At 41.0% G+C, this 18358-nt stretch overlaps 1 protein-coding gene across 3 annotated transcripts in view; it reads left to right on the plus strand.

Annotated features, from left to right (window-relative positions):
- Positions 1–5639: 5639 nt before the first annotated feature.
- The window catches only part of TTC17 (tetratricopeptide repeat domain 17), a 125361-nt gene continuing 112642 nt past the window's right edge, over positions 5640–18358 (plus strand). For 2 of the 3 annotated variants that reach the window (XM_042959362.1, XM_042959363.1), the window contains exon 1: positions 5646–5906. In XM_042959362.1, coding sequence (XP_042815296.1) covers positions 5748–5906 — 159 coding nt within the window. In that variant the 5' untranslated portion in view covers positions 5646–5747. Of the gene's footprint in view, positions 5907–18358 lie in introns of all 3 variants that reach the window. The other variant, XM_042959364.1, reaches the window with a different exon arrangement.

Raw genomic sequence — 18358 nt, forward strand, 5'->3', positions numbered from 1 at the left:
CAACAGATGTTGGCCAGGATGCAGAGTAAGGGGAACCCTTTTGCACTGCTAGTGGGAATGCAAACTGGTGCAGCCACTCTGGAAAACAGTATGGAGGTTCCTCAAAAAATTAAAAATAGAACTACCCTACAAATTGGCAATTACACTACTAGATATTTACCCAAAGGATATAAAAATTCTGATTCCAAGGGGCACACACACCCCAATGTTTATAGCAGCACTGTTGACAATAGCCAAAGTATGGAAAGAGCCCAAATGCCTATTGACTGATGAATAGACAAGAAGATGTGGTGTGTGTGTGTGTGTGTGTGTGTGTGTGTGTGTGTATGCATGCAAATACTAATCAGTGATCAAAAAGAATGAAATCTTGCCATCTGCAACAACATGGATGGAACCAGAGTGTATTATGCTAAGCGAAATTAGAGAAAGACAGATATCATGACTTCACTCATATGTGGAATTTAAGATACAAGACAGATGAACATAAAGGAAAGGTAGCAAAAATAATATAAAAACAGGGAGGGGGACAAAACATAAGAGACTGTTAAATACAGAAAATAAACTGAGGGTGCTGGAGGGGTTTGGGGTGGGGGGATGGACTAAATGGGCAAGGGGCATTAAGGAGGACACTTGTTGGGATGAGCACTGGGTATTATATATAGGGGATGAGTCACTGGATTCTACTCCTGAAATCATTTTTGCACTATATGGTAACTAACTTGGATGTAAATTAAAATAAAAATAAATTTTAAAAAATGAGGATATTGAAATTTGAGTGTATGTGGTAGTAAAAACTGGGGGTGGGGACAGGTATGATCTTTAGCTACTTACAGTGAATAGACAATACAGTTACTCCACAGAAACTGTCCTCCCCAAATATATTAACAGCTGTAAGGCTTTTGATAAATTAATGTCTGGGAAGTCTGTATCTGGAAAATTCTTTTGGGGCTGACCATCATGCTATCCTCAGAGCAGCCCTGGTGTCACTGTGAATTAGAATCCTTGGCTGACTAGACATTGGGTCTCATCCATAGTAGTCCTCATGCTTCAGACTGCTTGATCTATTTGGCAAACTATTTCTAAATGAAATTATTATATTTAGGTACTCTCTGCCTTCCCTTTGTAAACTGTGTTCACTTTGCATATAGTTGTTGGAAAGATATACCTCTACAGCCCTCCCTGCCATAACTAGCCTCCCTCCCTATCCACCTTTTCAACTTCTATCAATTCAAAATCCCTCTAAAGGAATTAACTATATGCAGAGTAAGCTGCCAATAATTCCTTCCATATCTGCTTGAACATAATGCTTCACTTATCAAGATGAGTCTATTTCCTTTTCCCTTCGAATCTGAGCTACCCTTATTCCCTTCTCCGACCAGTAGAATGCAGAAGAGACACTTCCCAGTTCTGGGTCTGGCCCTCAAGGAGCCTGGCCACCATGTCAGAAGCCTCTGTAACTATCCTGAGAGACAACCCAGCCACTCCTAGCCATTTCAGCCACTCCAGCTAAAGCACTAGATATGTATGTGGAGTCATTCTGGGACAGCCCCAGCTGAGGTCCCAGCTGAGTGCAGCCTTATGAGTGACCCCAGCCAAGCAGGAGAAGAAACACCCAGATGAGTCTAGCCAACAAACTATGAAATATAATAAATCATGTTTTAAAGTTAAACATTTAAGCCACTACAATTTAAGTTGGTTTTCTATGAAGCAAAAGGTAATCAATTAACAGAATTTAAACCAGAATGTTAATTCTCTCAGGTATATTTATATCTTATATTTTCTCTAAGGAATAAACAGTATGGAGATTCTCTGCAACTTTCAGTTAAAATGGCCCAAAGGAGGAAATGATCCAGAAAGTTCATTTTATCACTGTCCAATTCCTGGCTTCAAAAATTCTATAGAGATAATAAATAAAAGTCAAACTAACCAAGGTTTTTGGAAGATAAAAATATATTTGTACAGGAAATGCTTCCTGCTATCGTATGCTAAGAATGTATAATTAATTGAACAAAGAATTACTCACAAGTTTAGCTGTTCAAAATTTACAAAGTACTACCAAAACAAATATACAGGCAAGTATCTCTGGTGAACATAGATGCAAAAATCCTCAACAAAATGCAAGCTGCATTCAAAAATACATTAAAAGAATCATTCACCTTGGTCAAGTGGCATTTATTCCAGGGATGCAAGGATGCTTCAATATTTGCACATCAATCAATGTGATACACCACAATGACAAAAGAAAGGATAAAAATCATATGACATCTCAATACAGAAAAAGTATTTGACAAAATTTAACATCTATTCATGATAACTCTCAACAACGTGGATTTAGAGGGAACACACCTCAACATGAAAAATCCACAGCTAACATCATATTCAATGGTGAAAAACTGAGAGCTTTTCCTCTATGATCAGGAACAAGAACAAGGATATCCACTATCACCACTTTTATTCAACATAGTACTGGAAGTCCTAGCCACAGCATTCAGACAAAAAAAATAAATGCATCCAAATTGTTAAGGAAGAAGTTAAACTGTCCCTATTTGCAGATGACATGATACTATACATAGGAAACCCAAAGGACTCCACCAAAAAACTATTAGAAGTAAAAAACGAAGTCAGTAAAGTTGCAGGATACATAAAAAATCAATTGTGTTTCAATTGCTAATAATTAAATAGCAGGAAGAGATATAAGAAAACAATTCCATTTTACAATTGCTCCAAAAAGAATAAAATACCAAGGAATAAACTTAATCAAGGAAGTGAAAGACCTTACTCTAAAAACTATAAAACACTGATGAAAGAAATTGAAAATGACACAAACAAATGACAAGATATTCCATGTTTAGGGACTGGAAGAACAAATATTGTTAAAATGCCCATACTACCCAAAGCAATCTACAGATTCAATGCAATCCCTATCAAAACACCAACAATCTTTTTCACAGAACTAAAACAATTAATACTAAAATTTATGTGGAACCACAAAAGACCTCAAGTAGCCAAAGAAATCTTGAGAAAGAAGAACAAAACTGGAGGTATCACAACCCCAAATTTCAAGATATACTACAAAGCTGCAGTAATTAAAACCATATGACACTAGCACAAAAATAGACATATAGATCAACAGAACACAACAGAGAGCCCAGAAACAAACCCATGCTTATCTGGTCAAGTAATCTACAACAAAGGAAGCAAGAATATACAATGGGGAAAGTACAGTCTCTTCAATAAATGGTGCTGGGAAAACTGGACAGCTACATGCAAAAGAATGAAACTGGAGCACTAGTTAGTTAGTTAGTTAGTTAGTTAGTTAGTTAGTTAGACACAGCAAGAGCGAGTGCTAGTGGGGGAGAGAGAGAGAGAGAAAATTCCAAGCAGGATCTGCACTGTCAGTGCATGGGGCTCAAAGTCACAAACCATGAGATCATAACCTGAGCTGAAGGCAGACGCTTAGCCAACTGAGCCACCCAGGTGCCCCTGGACCACTTTCCTACATAGAAACAAACTCAGAATGGATTAAAAACCTAAATATAAGACCTAAAATCATAAAACTCCTAGAAGAAAATATAGGCAGTAATTTCTTGGACATTGGTCTTATCAATATTTTTCTAGATACGTCTCCTAAGGCAAGGGAAATAAAGCAAAAATAAAGTACTGGGATTGCACCCAAAAAAACCCAAAAAAAACAAAAAAAAAATTGTGCACAGTAAAGGAACCATCAACAAAATGAAAAGGCAGCCTGAATGAGAGAAGATATTTGCAAGTGATATATCTGATAAGGCATTAATAGCCAAAATATACAAATAACTTACACAACTCAACACCAGAAAACCCCAAAATAAATAATCTGATTTTAAAATGAGCAGAGGACTTGAATAGACATTTTTCTTCCAAAAAGACGTACAGATGACCAACAGACACATAAAAAGATGCTCAACATTACTAATTATCAGGGAAATGTAAATCAAAACTACAATGAGATATTACATTACACCTGTCAGAATGACTAGAATCAAAAAGACAACAAGTGTTGGCAAGGATGTGGAGCAAAAGGAACACTTGTGCACTGTTGTTGGGAATGTAAACTGGTGCATCCACACATGGAAGTTCCTCAAAAAATTAAAAATAGAAATAGCATACAATCTAGTAATTTCACTACTGGGAAATTATCCAAAGAAAACAAAAACACAAATTTGAAAAGATATATGTACCCTTATGTTCTATTGCTGTATTATTTACAATAGCTAAGATACAAAAGCAACCCGAATGTCCATGGATAGATGAACAGATAAAGAGATAAAGAATATGTAGTAGGCACACACACACACACACACACACACACACACACACACACAGGAATACTCAGGAATAATACATCCTGTATTTCAATTGTTAACCTGCCAATATTCCACTAGCTTGCACATTGCTCAGTGGTCAGATCTCCATACCCACTGTCTAGCAGAGAACTAGACAAAAAAGCAGATAAGCCACACATTTTTAGGGAGATGCATGTTCATTACTGCAATCCTCTAAGAAAACCTGCTTTCAGAAGGAACTAAAAACCAATGCTGTGGTCATTGCTTCCATAGTATGAAGTTATATTTAAACACTTGGCAATTATTTTTGTTTTCCAGCAATATGCCAAAGTAGGGAAGTGGTCAGGCAAAATTCTCACCCTCCTTTTCCCAAAGAGAAAACCAAAAGCTTAATGAACCTACAAAGCTAGAAGGCAGCCCTGAAATACCTAAAACAACATATCTAACTAGAAGCAAGAAGGCAGGCTAGTCGCTTGGCCCCACGTTGGTTCACTAGAGGGAAGTGCTTCTTAACGTACATACCAGTACCCTGGGACTCTTGCTGAAAGGTAGAATCTGATGGGGAGGGGTGGAAGAGCCAAGAATGTGCATTTCTAATAAACTGCCAGGTGATGCCAATGCTGTTTAGGTCTCCAGATCTAGACTTCCAGCCTAGACCTGAGGTAGCCACTACCCACATATGGCTCTTAAGCCCCGAAATCTCGCTAGCCTGAAATTACCTGAGCTCTAAATCTAAAATACACACCTATTCCCACGACTAAGTACAAAAAATATCTCAGTAACTTGTACAGATTTCATATTGAACTAATACTATATTACATATAATGGGTTAAATAAAATGTGTTATTTCACTGTCTTTGTTTAAAAATTTGTATGTGGCTCGAGGCTTACATACTTATACTGAACAGCGCTGCCCTTGACTGACAACCAGTCCAACTCTGAAGCTTCTACTGTTAAGAGACTTGAAGAATAAAAGAGAATCCATCTCTTCCCTTAGGCGTTTTCAAAGCATACCTTTTATTTCCCAACTATATTGCACAACCAGGAATTAAAATGAAATAAAGCGAAAACCAAGACTTTATTAAGAATATATATCAATATATACACACAGACATACACACTCTGTATGTATTCTCTGAATCCTGTTATTTCAATTTAGGCTCCACCTAGAACACTACTTTTATCTCCCTCTGGTTCCCACCCCACGAGATCGTCTCGCGTACAGGAAAACAATAACAAAAACGCGGTCTCCGACCTAAAGCCAAACCCGGCTGCCCCGGTAGCCGAAACCGAGGCTGAAAAAGCCGGTTGTCAGCGGGCAGCGCCCCCTGGGCTCCACCTCCTCCAGTGCCGACCTCCCCAAGATGGCGGGCGGCGGGGGCCCGCTTCCGCTTCCGGTGTGAGCAGCCGGGCCGGGGGGGCAAGATGGCGGCGGCAGTAGGGGTCCGCGGCCGGTGCGAGCTGCCGCCTTGCTCCGGCCCAGGCTGGCTCCTCAGTCTTTCCGCCTTGCTGAGTGTGGCGGCTCGAGGGGCCTTCGCCACCACGCACTGGGTCGTCACGGAGGACGGGAAGATCCAGCAGCAGGTAGCGGCCATAGGCGCCCCTCCCCGCCCGCGCCCGCCCTCGCCCCGGGGGATTCCCAGGTCCGGCCCCTGGCTATTTGGCTCCACGCGGCCCCGCCCCCAGCCTACCTTCCCACGGTCCGGGCGCTAGGGCCCGAGCGACCCCGACGCTGAGACCCGGCGTCGCCCCCTCCCCATTTGTTCTCTGGCCCTCGCCTCAGACGCCTGCAAGTTCTCAGCCTTCCACCCCTGGGGCAGCGTGCCGCGTGGGAAGAGTCGCCCGGCTGTGGGGGTCGGACTCTGGGGACATTTTGTTGTGCTTGGGCTTTAGAAACCGCAGATTCATTATCCTTGCCTCTGGTTCCTCTCGGGCCCACCACGCGTCACCAGCCCTCCCTGAAGAAGTAGAAAGCAGGTGGCAGCGCCCGGCTGTGCGCGAGTCCCAGGGCGGTGACAGCTTCGGCACCCCTAGGCAGTGGGTCATCTAATGCTTCCTACCCCAGTCTCCTCTTCCAGTGCTGGAATTCGTGTCGGGACGAGGTGGTTTCAGCTTGTACCGTTACCCAGGTCAACAGGGGCTCTTTAGGGACAACATACACCTTCCTTCCGAAGGAATGCTTGAAGATGCCTCTGGTGGCGTTGCCTGCATCTTTTCGGCTGTAACTGCCCTCGTTTCCCAGTGTACTTTGCATTGTTTCTTTACCTAGTTCCTGTAACCCGGCCCCGCAAGGAGGATATGCGATTTCCTGGATTCTTGTGTGTCCGTCCGAACTAATTCCTCAGAGGAGGGACTGCTTTTCTTACATAACTTTATGATTGCCTACATTTTGTGAATGCCGCTGATCCCTAAACAGTACGTGCGTGTGCTCGGCTGCAGAATCTTGGTAAACTTAATGACTTCCAACACTTGAGAGCAATCCTGCAAAGTCCAGCAAACATTTAGGAAGTGAATTGTGTGCCCCATGCAGTCTGGCCCCTTGATCTCAAGTGTATTAACCGTCATCGTGTGAAATTATGGACCTTTCGATGGTGTGTAATGAATGATGATAGGAACACAGTGCAAGGTTTACTTTTGTATGAAGTGGGGTTCTCGTTTAGATTTGCCTTGTGATGGCAAATTTTACCTCGTGTAACGAGTGAGTAAAACAATGTAAAATCGGCGTTGGTATTGTTCAGTGGTTTTTAAGTATGTCTGAGAAAAGACTAACTTCTTATTGGGCACTTTTTTTCTCTATACCAACTTACATTGGAAAAGATTTCCTTTTCATGGCCATACCATTTGAGATTTAAAAGATAGGTGTGCATTTCAGAAACTCTAGAAAGCACTGCTAGTTTATTTCTTTCACAAAAGATCAGAAATCTTATGGGAGTCCTGGCTGCTACCCCCACCCCCTTTTATTTCCTGGTGATAATTTTCCTTGAGGCCCTCATGAAGGGATACATGGAATTAAGTCACTCCTGCTGCAATTTGGGGAGCCCATCTCCTATTGGCTCTTCTGCAATATTGTTTTTGGCCACATCTATTTATACACTATGACATTGACTTCTCCTTCCCATTTTGGTGTCCTGCCTCTCAGCCTAGGAAGTAGCCCATCTGAAAAGTGAAAGCTGGTCGAAATGTATTATTTGCTGAACATTGCAATGTAAAAGTAGAACCTGATTTGTTTTTTTAACAACAAAAAACCCCCGCATTCTTTCTTTTTTGCACATTGGATACTTATGCTTCAGTGGGGGAAAGGTAGAGGTTTTTGTAACTTGCCTCAGAAAGGGAGAAATTTGAACAGTCTTTTGGAAATCTGCCAAGTCACTCCTGCAGTAAGTAGTTAGGCTTAAGGTTAGGAAAGCAAGATTTCTTTACTATAGCTTTTAACAGTTGTCTTTTTCAGTGAATTTGTCCAATACTTTGCTACATAACATTTACAATGTTAAGTTCATACAACCACAAAATTTTATACCAGAAGACATAAAGCTGGTGTCTTCAGCGTAACAAGAAGAGGCTAGGGAAGGAAAGTTGGATTTAATCTGAAGGAAAAGCAACATTTATAAGTAAAGTAAGAGAGTTGAATACATGATCATCTTCTGAGTGCCACTCGGATAGCTGGGTATATTACCTGTGCTTTCCTTCCTGGCAATATTTCAAATGCGGGCAGAATCCAAAACTCAATTTAGATTGTGATGAATTATCACATTTGCATATGCTTATTAAAGAACTGAAAGATCCCTTTAGTATATGGATTTGGGTGTACTGCAGATCTGTTCATATGTTCAGCAACAATTAATTAAAAGCTTAATATATATATATATTGTGTCCTAACTGACATACCATATTCCTTGCTACTTGTTTTTGGTTATAATACCTAAATGAGAGCAGAAGTGTGATTTTAGTTTTAAAGTGGTCTAATATCAGGGAGAGGGCTAAGGGTAAACTGAAATGGCAACTTTAGAATATTAGCGTGGCAAATACCTTTTGAAACTCTGCCTGATATTTAAACTTGTCCAAATTAGATAGGTCATTGTTTTCCGTAGTGAACGTGGAGAAGTACTTATGAATTAAAAATCTGAATTGCCCCAAATACAGACTTACATAGGGGTATTTTCCATCACTGTAAAATTGTAAGTACAGTAAGCAGTTCTTCCCAGGAGAAGAGAACAGTTGTTTGGTTTTTTTATTTCAAGCCTTAGCAAATGATAAAGATAGACACCCACAAGTTACAGCTACAAACTTGTGAACACACAAATATATTGGAAGACCTAGCCCTGAAAAGGGGTTGAAATGGGGCTTCAGTCACAGTAAGGAGGCAGCCATTGTTCCAGGCAGGGTCCTCCCAGTCAGAACTGTGGTCACTTCTGGCAGGAGCAAGTGGTGAGCTCTCAGCATGGCATGTTAGGGAATCATTCCTTTCCAGAATCCCTGTCTCAGCTGGGAAGCATACCTTATATGTTTTTAGGTTCCATGTTTACTGAGCTGCCACTGAATTCCAGGAGCATTGCTCAGGGAATCCTTAGCTGGGATGTGAAGAGAATGTTCTAGAGTCTGAGTTCCTTTCCCACTGCAGTTGGGATAGTTAAGAAGAGGTGCTCCTCTTCTCTTCACCTTTATGCTTTTCTCCCAGCTTTGGGCTGTGGCATGCCTCTGATCCCCTTGTGTCCCCTGTACCTGAAAATTTTTCTTTATTTAAGCAAGAGTACTTGGGGTCCATGGACTTAAGGAGTGGGCTGTTATAATCTCATTACTTGGAGCATCTACAGAGTAATCAGGTCAATGGATCCTTTGGTTGACTTCACTGTGAAGAATAGGCTTTGAGATAAATTTGTGGTTTTTTTTCATTTCCTTTTTTTAAAAAAAAAATTTTAACATTTTTTTTTTGAGAGAGAGAGAGTACATGCACGCGAGAGCATGGAAGGGGCAGAGAGAGAGGGAGACACAGAATCCAAAGCAGGCTCCAGGCTCTGAGCTATCACCACAGAGCCTGACATGGGGCTCAAACTCACAAACTGCAAGATCATGACCTGAGCCGAAGTTGGGTGTTTAACTGACTGAGCCACCCAGGTGCCTCTCTTTTTTTTTTTTTTTTTTTTTCCTAGTATGGCAATATTTATTTTTCTGTTTTTGTCAAAATTGTCTGGAGAGTCACTTGAAGATTAAATTCAATTTTGTGAATTAGCCTAAGAGCCTAACCATAATGTATCACATCATTACTGTGGAAAAACCAATATTCCATGTTCTGAATTACCAGCTAACAAATGAACTCCTGAAATGTTACCAGTTTGTCTTAGACTTATTAAATCAAGAAGTTGTACTTCTAAAAATAGGTGGGGGAGGGGAAAGGGGCACCCAGGTGTCTCAGTCGACTCTTGACTTCAGCTTAGGTCTTGATCTCAGGGTCATGACTTCAAGCCCCACATTGGTCTCCATGTATGAAGCCTACTTAACAAAAAAAAAAAAAAAAAAAAAAAAGAAGTTGTACTTCTAGCACTGGGGTTCATGGCCCCTGGATATTCTCTGTCTTCATAAGTGGAGGTCTAAAACTTTAAGTAAATAAAGAGTATAATTGTTATCAACTCTCATAACATTATAATATTTCTTAGCTACCGACTGCTTCCTTCTCAAATCTTAGAACAATAGTACTTTAGACTAGGAAAAAATTCTTAAAGGGTATGTGGTACAACTCATAGGAGAGAAAGTCACCCACAGTCACATAACTGATGAGTGGCATTTAGTGATAGCAGTAAGTAAAAATCTGTAGTAACATGCAAGTGCGCACTTTGTACTCAGTAAGTTTGAAGTGCTTTCCCCCCCTTTCATAATACCTACCAATGAAGAAATAGAAAGAAAAGTAAAAAATGGGAATAATGAAGTAAAAGTCTTCTCTTTTCCAGTTTGCTTTACCTCTGCAGAATGTTTTGTGATGACTTTAAATTGGGGGTGGGTGGAGAAGCGTCAAAAATAGGTGTGATTTAATTTGGGGGTTATTTCATCATTTTGCCTTCTATCAAGCAAATGTCTTTAAAGTACAGATCCTTTTAACTGCTTAGAACAAATGAAGTTTCTGACAAAGCTGACGATCTGAAACCTAGCAACTTTGGCATAAGAAGTGTTTGATAAGCAGTAATATTTCAGCAACTATGACCTGAGCAAGAGCTGTCAGGTTTAGTTGGACAAACAGACTAAATCTTTATCTATTGGTCTTTAATAGCTTATAAGTGAAGGAGTGGCTTGATTTGGGTATTAAGTAATTGGTTAATCTGGGAGAGGGCATCTGGATGATACTATGAAGCTGACAGGTTTATTTCAGTGCTTTTCAATACTGAGCCCATCTTTTTATCATAGAGCTTTGCTTCTGTGTTTATATATTCAGGAATTTACTTGGATCTGAAAGGTCATGGTTGTTTATTCACTAACTTGCTAGGTACCTGCTAAACCTTTGTAATTTGTCCTAGACATTGACATCAAAGTGATTCTCACTCAATCCTTTTTTTTCCCCACTTCCTACTATTCTTTTATCTTATAAATTCCCAGGGGTTAACTTTGTTTATACTATAGAGCAGGTAATAGCTTATAAGTATACAGAGGTAAATTATAACTTTAAATACTTTTCCCAATTACTTATTAAACAAGTATTTACGGACAGCTTATTTTTCACCAGCCCACTGTGCTTTGATGGATATGCTGTTTTCCAATGGCTACTGTGACATGAAATTCTCATTTTTCATTGGGGGTGAGCAGAGTACAGCTCCTTCTTAACCTTTTTTTTTTCTTTTCTTTTCTCCAGCTCTTCTTCCTCCACTCATCTTCTAGATCAGTGGTTCTCAAACTTTACCTTACACAAAAATAGTCTGGGGTACTTGCTTAAAATACAGGTTCCTAGGCCACTAAAGTATCTGAACCAGTAGAGCCAAGAATTCCACATTTTTACCAAACCCCTCAGGAGATCATGATACAGATGGATCACAGATCATTCTGAGAAGTTCAACTTTATATATTGCTTTACCTCCAGCTTCTGTTTCAGCCTTCTCTTTTTACTCTTTACATATACCTGGGCAATCCTATCTTTTCTCAGGACTTAAGTTACCATATATGTGCTGAGAATAGCCGCATTTCTTTTTGTAAGTCAGATTTTTTCCTCCAGGGTTATAGATTCAGGACCTCTAATAAGCCTTGAATTCCATGTGAATGTCCTCTAGGTACTTCAAGCTTAATATGATCAAATCTAAACTCATTTTTACCCTACCTAAACCTGTGTCATGCCCTGTTTTCCCAAACTGAACAAAAGACCCCACCATTCACCATCCACCCATTTGCCCATGTCAGAAATCTAGTTGTTTCCTATATTCTTTACCAAAATCTTTCCATTTTACTTTCTAATTATATCTTCTTCCCATAGTCACTGCTGTGACTCCAATTCAGGCCACCTGATTCTTGCCACAACTTTCTAACTGCTCTCCTTTCTCTAGTCTTGTCCTGCTTCCAACCCATTCTCCCCAGTGCAGTTAGACTCAGCTTTTAAAACTTTCTTTGTTTTGGGGCACCTGGGTGTTTTGGGGCACCTGGGGCTCAGTTGGTTGAGCATCTAACTCTTGATCTCAGCTCAGGTCATGATCCTAGAGTCGTGGGATCGAGCCCTGCGTCCAGCTTTGTGCTGAGCATAGAGCCTGCTTGATTCTCTGTCTGTCCTTCCCTCTCTCTTCCTCTCTGCCCCTCTCCTTTGTGTGTATGCTCTCAATCGCTCTAAAGTAAAAATAAATAAAACTTTTGTTTAATTAAAAATTTGAATTACAGAAGGAATGCATGGCATTCTAAAAAGTAAATGTCTAACATTATGGGGGTATTTAAAATAATAAAGTGAAGTCTTCCCATCTCTCCCCCATTCTCACTTCTCAAGGAAAATTGCCTTTAAATCGTTTGGTGCATATCCCAGGACATGGTCTTTCTTTAATGTGTCTTGTGATCTGGCCCCTCCTTCTCTCTAGCTTATCTTTGTCCATTCTTCAGTGCCCCTCTTTCACCCCCAGAATACACACACATACACACTTGGCCATATTTAACTTTGGTCAGTGCCCTCAGATGTGCTCTGTTCTCACTTGCTTCTGGGGCTTTGCACATGTTCTTCCCCTGAAATGCTGAACTGTCCTAATCTGGCTAACTCAGTATTCTTCACAACTTAAACATCACTTGCACAGGGAAGCTTCTAATGCCCAAATTTAAATAAGCTGTTCTTTCTATTTGCTTTTATAGTGTCTGGTATTCCCTTATGAAGGAATTTACCATGCCATATTGTGTCCATTTACTAATGTAAATACCCTACTAGACTCCTACATGCCCCATGAAGGGAGAAGCCATACCCATTTTCTCTGCACCTCCTGCATCTCTCATGCTAAATCCCATAGGCTGCAATAGTATCTATTGAATGGATGACATAAGGAAGTATGAAAACTGGTTCCTGCCTCTCGGGAATTTACCACTGTCCGAATGAAGCCTCACACTGCTTACTAATGTGATAGTCATTTTGGAAGCTAACCTACAGGAGGCCTCAGACTCCTGGAAGATCTTTATTTATTTATTAACACTTATTCATATTTGAGAGACAGAGAGAGAGAGCATGAGCGGGGAAGGGGCAGAGAGAGGGAGACATAGAATCTGAAGCAGGCTCCAGGCTCTGAGTTGTCAGCACAGAGCCCAAGCCCGACGCAGGGCTTGAACTCACAAACTGTGAGATCATGACCTGAGCCAAAGTCGGACGCTCAACCGACTGAGCCACCCAGGCACCCCTCCTGGAAGATCTTTAAAGCTCCGAATAACCCATCAGTGAGTCAGCCATTGGGCCTTCAGATAAGGTGCTACATGCACATGAGAAGAGCCTTACTCAGAGATCACTGTTGGCCTGTCTTCTGTGGTCAGGTTGTGTATGCAAAGGAAATCATCCTCTTTGTCACTGATGTTACATCTAAAAGGTCAGCTCTATTTTTCAGGCATTGAGAAGTATGGAGAAGTGACAAGAGACAAGGAAAAAAAACAAGAAAAATCATCAGGAAGGGCAGAGGCAAGATGGATGAGAAATGGCAGCTGCATTGTTGAGGGGGGATTAGGGTCAGCTGTGGGGTTTGGCAGTTGTTGCAGTTTAGAAGCAGCTTGGGTGGAAATGGACAGAAGGGACTCTGAAAGTGAGGAATAGGAGGGCTTGCCAGCAGGTCAGGTCAAGCTTTGCACTCCAGTCTGTAAGGGGCATGTGTGAGCCCTACCTGCATCTCCGTGAGACTCTGTGATGGCAAAAGCAAGGGGAATTCTGTAGGGTGGCTCTTTACAGCCAGGCACTTCATTTGTTTTTTTTCTTTGTTTTTTTTTTTTTAATATAATATAATTTATTGTCAAGTTGGTTTCCATACAACACCCAGTGCTCATCCCAAGAAGCGCCCTCCTCCCTGCCCATCACCCACTTTCCCCTCTACCCCACCCCCCATCTACCCTTAGTTTGTTCTCAGTCCTTAAGTGTCTCTTAGGGTTTGCCTCCCTCCCTCTCTGTATCTCAGTGTGGTTTTGATTTGTATTTCCATGATGAGGAGTGACGTTGAGCATCTTTTCATGTGCTTGTTGGCCATCTGGATATCTTCTTTAGAAAAGTGTCTATTCATGTCTTCTGCCCATTTCTTCACTGCATTATTTGTTTTTCAGGTGTGGAGTTTGGTGAGTTCTTTATAGATTTTAGATGCTAGCCCTTTATTTGATATGTCATTTGCAAATATCTTTTCCCATTCCAGTTGATTGTTTTGTTGATTGTTTCCTTTGCAGTGCAGAAGCTTTTTATCTTGATGAGGTCCCAATAGTTCATTTTTGCTGATAATTCCCTTGCCTTTGGAGATGTGTCAAGTAAGAAATTGCTGCAGCTGAGGTGAGAGAGGTTTTTTTCCTGCTTTCTCCTCTAGGGTTTTGATGGTTTCCTGGCTCACATTCAGGTCCTTCATCCATTTTGAGTTTATTTTTGTGTATGGTGTAAGAAAGTGGTCTGGTTTCATTCTTCTGCATGTTGTACAGCCAGGCACTTCTTGAAAATTGTGCTCATGGGCACCCCCCCCCTTTTTTTTAAGTTTATTTATTTGTTTGAGAGAGACAGACACAGCGTGAGAGGGGAAGAGGCAGAGAGAGAGAGAGACAGACAGAGACAGAGAATCCCAAGCAGGCTCCACGCTGCCAGCACAGAGCCCAGTGCGGGGCTCAAACTCACGAACTGTGAGATGACTTGAGCTGAAACCAAGAGTTGGAAAGCAAGAGTTGGACGCTTAACTGACTGAGCCACCCAGGTGTCCCTCTCTTCCCTCTCTTTGTATAGGTCTCTTCAAGCCACTCCAGTCAGTCCTTCATCCCCACGAGTCTTGTCAAAATATGCCAGAGCCTGCCTTATTGCCAAATTTGGTGCTCAGCTTGAAGTTGTCTCTCTCACCCTCTTAGCTCCCCAGCCAGCACTTGTCCTCTGACCTTATCGAACTGTTTTCCTCCATGGCTTCCAGGACATTCACTCCTGGCTTTCCCTCTAAATCCCTCACCATGACTTCTCATTCTCTTCTGCTGAATTCCTCTTTTCTTAATGAGTCTTAAACACTGATGTGCTCATCAGATGGTCTTATGCCCTGTCATGGCATAAAATATGACATCTATTCTGAGGATTCTCTTAAATCATATCTGCAGTCTCTCCCTCAACTCCAGACTCTTGTATCCAATTGCCCACTCAACATCTCCACTTAGCTGTCTTACAGACATCACAAATACATCATGTCCTAAACTGAACTCTTTATTTCCCACCCCACCACACTGGTTAACCAGATTGCTCAGGTCCAAAATCTTCCTCGACTCTTGTGTCGCATACCTAATCTATCAATAACCTGTCAACTTTACTTCCAAAATGTCTCTTGCATCCAGCCATGTCTTTCCACCTCTACTTCTACAGCCCTAGTCCAGTGGTCTTCATCTCCCTCTTAAACCTATGCACAGTAGCCTCCTGACCAGTGTCCTTGCTTCTACTTTTGCCCCATAGAGTCTATTCGCCACACTTTTTTTTTTACGTGAAATTTATTGTCAAATTGGTTTCCATACAACACCAATGCTCATCCCAACAGGTGCCCTCCTCAATGCCCATCACCCACTCCCCTCCCCCCCATCAACCCTCAGTTTATTCTCAGTATTTAAGAGTCTCTTATGATTTGCCTCCTCCCTCTCTGTAACTTTTTTTTCCCCCTTCTCCTCCCTCATGGTCTTCTGTTGAGTTTCTCAGGATCCGCATATGAGTGAAAACATATGGTATCTGTCTTTGTCTACCTGACTTATTTCACTTAGCATAACACTCTCCAGTTCCATCCACAGTGCTGCAAATGGCCAGATTTCATTCTTTCTCATTGCCAAGTAGTATTCCATTGTATATATAAACCACATCTTCTTTATCCATTTGTCAGTTGATGGACATTTAGGTTCTTTCCATAATTTGGCTATTGCTGAAAGTGCTGCTATAAACATTGGGGTACAAGTGCCCCTATGCATCAGCACTCCTATATCCCTTGGGTAAATTCCTAGTGGTGCTATTGCTGGGTCATGGGGTAGTTCTATTTTTAATTTTTTGAGGAACCTCCACACTGTTTTCCAGAGCAGCTGCACCAGTTTGCATTCCTACCAGCAGTGCAAGAGGGTTCCTGTTTCTCCACATCCTCTCCAGCATCTACAGTCTCCTGATTTGTTCATTTTAGCCGCTCTGACTGGCGTGAGGTGGTATCTCAGTGTGGTTTTGATTTGTATTTCCCTGATGAGGAGTGACGTTGAGCGTCTTTTTATGTGCCTGTTGGCCATCTGGATGTCTTCTTTAGAAAAGTGTCTATTCATGTCTTCAGCCCATTTCTTCACTGGATTATTTGTTTTTTGGGTATTCTCTACACTTTTAAAGATCATAAGTGTGGTCGTGTCACTCTTTTAAGGGTTGTAGGGGGAAGAGATCCAAAGAGCATCAGAAAACCTTCAGTGGTTTCCCATCATACTTTTAAGAAAAAAATTTTGGACTTTTTACCATGGCCTATAAGGCAGGCCCTTGTAAGATCTGGGACCTGGCCCCTGGCCACCTCTCTACCCCAAATACCACTTTCCTTCTTGTATTCTGTGATTCAGCCATACTGGCCTTTGGGGTGGGTCTTGAGAGAACCAACTTTGTTCTTGGTCCTTCTGTTGCTTGAAAAATTTCTGCAGACATTCTCATGGCTCTCTTTCAAGTCTCTGTTCACATGTCACCTATCTTCTGACCACACTATCTAAAACAGCATCTCCTTCCATCACTCTGTCTTCTTACTTTGCTTTAGTTTTCTTCATAGCACCTATTGCTCTGTTGTAATGTATCACTGGTCTTCCTACAAGAACATTAACTTTTTCGTTGACCTTTGTTATATTCAGTGAGGTAACCCCCCTGCCTCAAATGGTCCCTGACACATCGTACACTCTCGGAAGTGTTGCATACGAGAGAGAAAGGGAGGGTACCTGCATGTGTGTGTGCAGGCAGTTGCTTACACTTGTAAAAGCTCTTGCATATTAGCACAGTGAAGGGCCACCATCGTTTTAGTAGTCTGGAGAAAGCGCAGTGCATTTACTTTAAAGGGGCAAGCCAATTCATGCGTTCTCCCTGCTAACAATAAAAGCTCTAGATAAACCAAGACTTCTCTAAGAATGTCGTATCTCTGAACCAGAGTTGTAAAATGCTGTCTCAGATAACCTACATTCCGATTGGCTGTTTGGAAATACTCTCTCTTCAACATACCTTAAATGATATGCTCAAAGAACTTTGAGATTGTGACATTATTGAACTTAATTGATTACGATACAAATTTAGGTAAGTCCCTTAACGTTCAGACATTTAACATACACAAAAGAAACATTTGTTAAAAATCTATACCGTCATGACACTTTTAAATAAGCTACACATTTGCTTTCAAGGCCTACTACCAGGAATTCACACTAGCCAGATCAGATTGTGTCTCCCATATTTATTTAGTCAGCAGTAACTACTTCATGAGTCTAACTTTTGAAAAGAATTCATTTATGTGTTTTTATTACTAACATCCCACCTCATTCTTCACTTACCCTCTGAGGCACTTAGTTATTTAAATTAAAATCAGGTGACCAGCAGGAGAACCCTCCTCACCTTGTGCCCTCATGATCTGCCCTTTCCTCTTTTAGTCTAATTGCTTGGTTGGGAGATGAGATGGATAGTTAATCTTTAGTAAAGCTTTAGAGAGTGGTACATGCCCAAAATGGTCAAATGGAGTCGGGAACGTTTTATTTGAGCAAATATTTGCTGAGAGCTTTTTGTGTGCCATTACATTTGACAGGCTTAGTTTGCTCCTTAAACACATATTGGAATCCTTTCTGTGTTAGGTATGTGGAATACAGCTGTGATTGAGATTGTCCCTGCCTTCACAAAGTTTGCATTTTATAGTCCTACATGGAAGGGACTATAATTTAGGATAATGTCAGCAGGTAGCTTTTATAGCAATAAAAATTTAATGTCAATTTCACTGAGCACTTTACCAAGTGTTCTCAATATTCATTTCTCATTTTATGGTCATATAGACCCAGTAAGATGTGGGTATTGATATCTCAATTAAATAAAGAAATTTAGGCCGAGTGTGGTTAAACTCCTTGCCCAAGGCCATGCAGGTAGGAAGTGGCTGTGTATAAATTCCAGCTTAGATCCCATTCTAAACTGTTCTCTGTACTGCTAAACATTACTACCAATATAAAGAAAAATATTTCTGTTGTTTTGTATATAAAACATCAGTATTTTCTCTATTTTTAAATTGAATTTGATTTTTTTTAAGTGGGTTCCATGCCCAACGTGGGAGCTGAACTCAGGACCCGGAGATCAAGAGTCAGATACTCTACTGACTGAGCCACCCAGGCCTCCTATAATTGAATTTGAAAGTATAAAATACGTGATCATTGTTCAAAAA

Source organism: Panthera tigris, chromosome D1 (genome assembly GCF_018350195.1).
Source record: "Panthera tigris isolate Pti1 chromosome D1, P.tigris_Pti1_mat1.1, whole genome shotgun sequence".
Taxonomy (NCBI): Eukaryota; Metazoa; Chordata; class Mammalia; order Carnivora; family Felidae; genus Panthera; species Panthera tigris.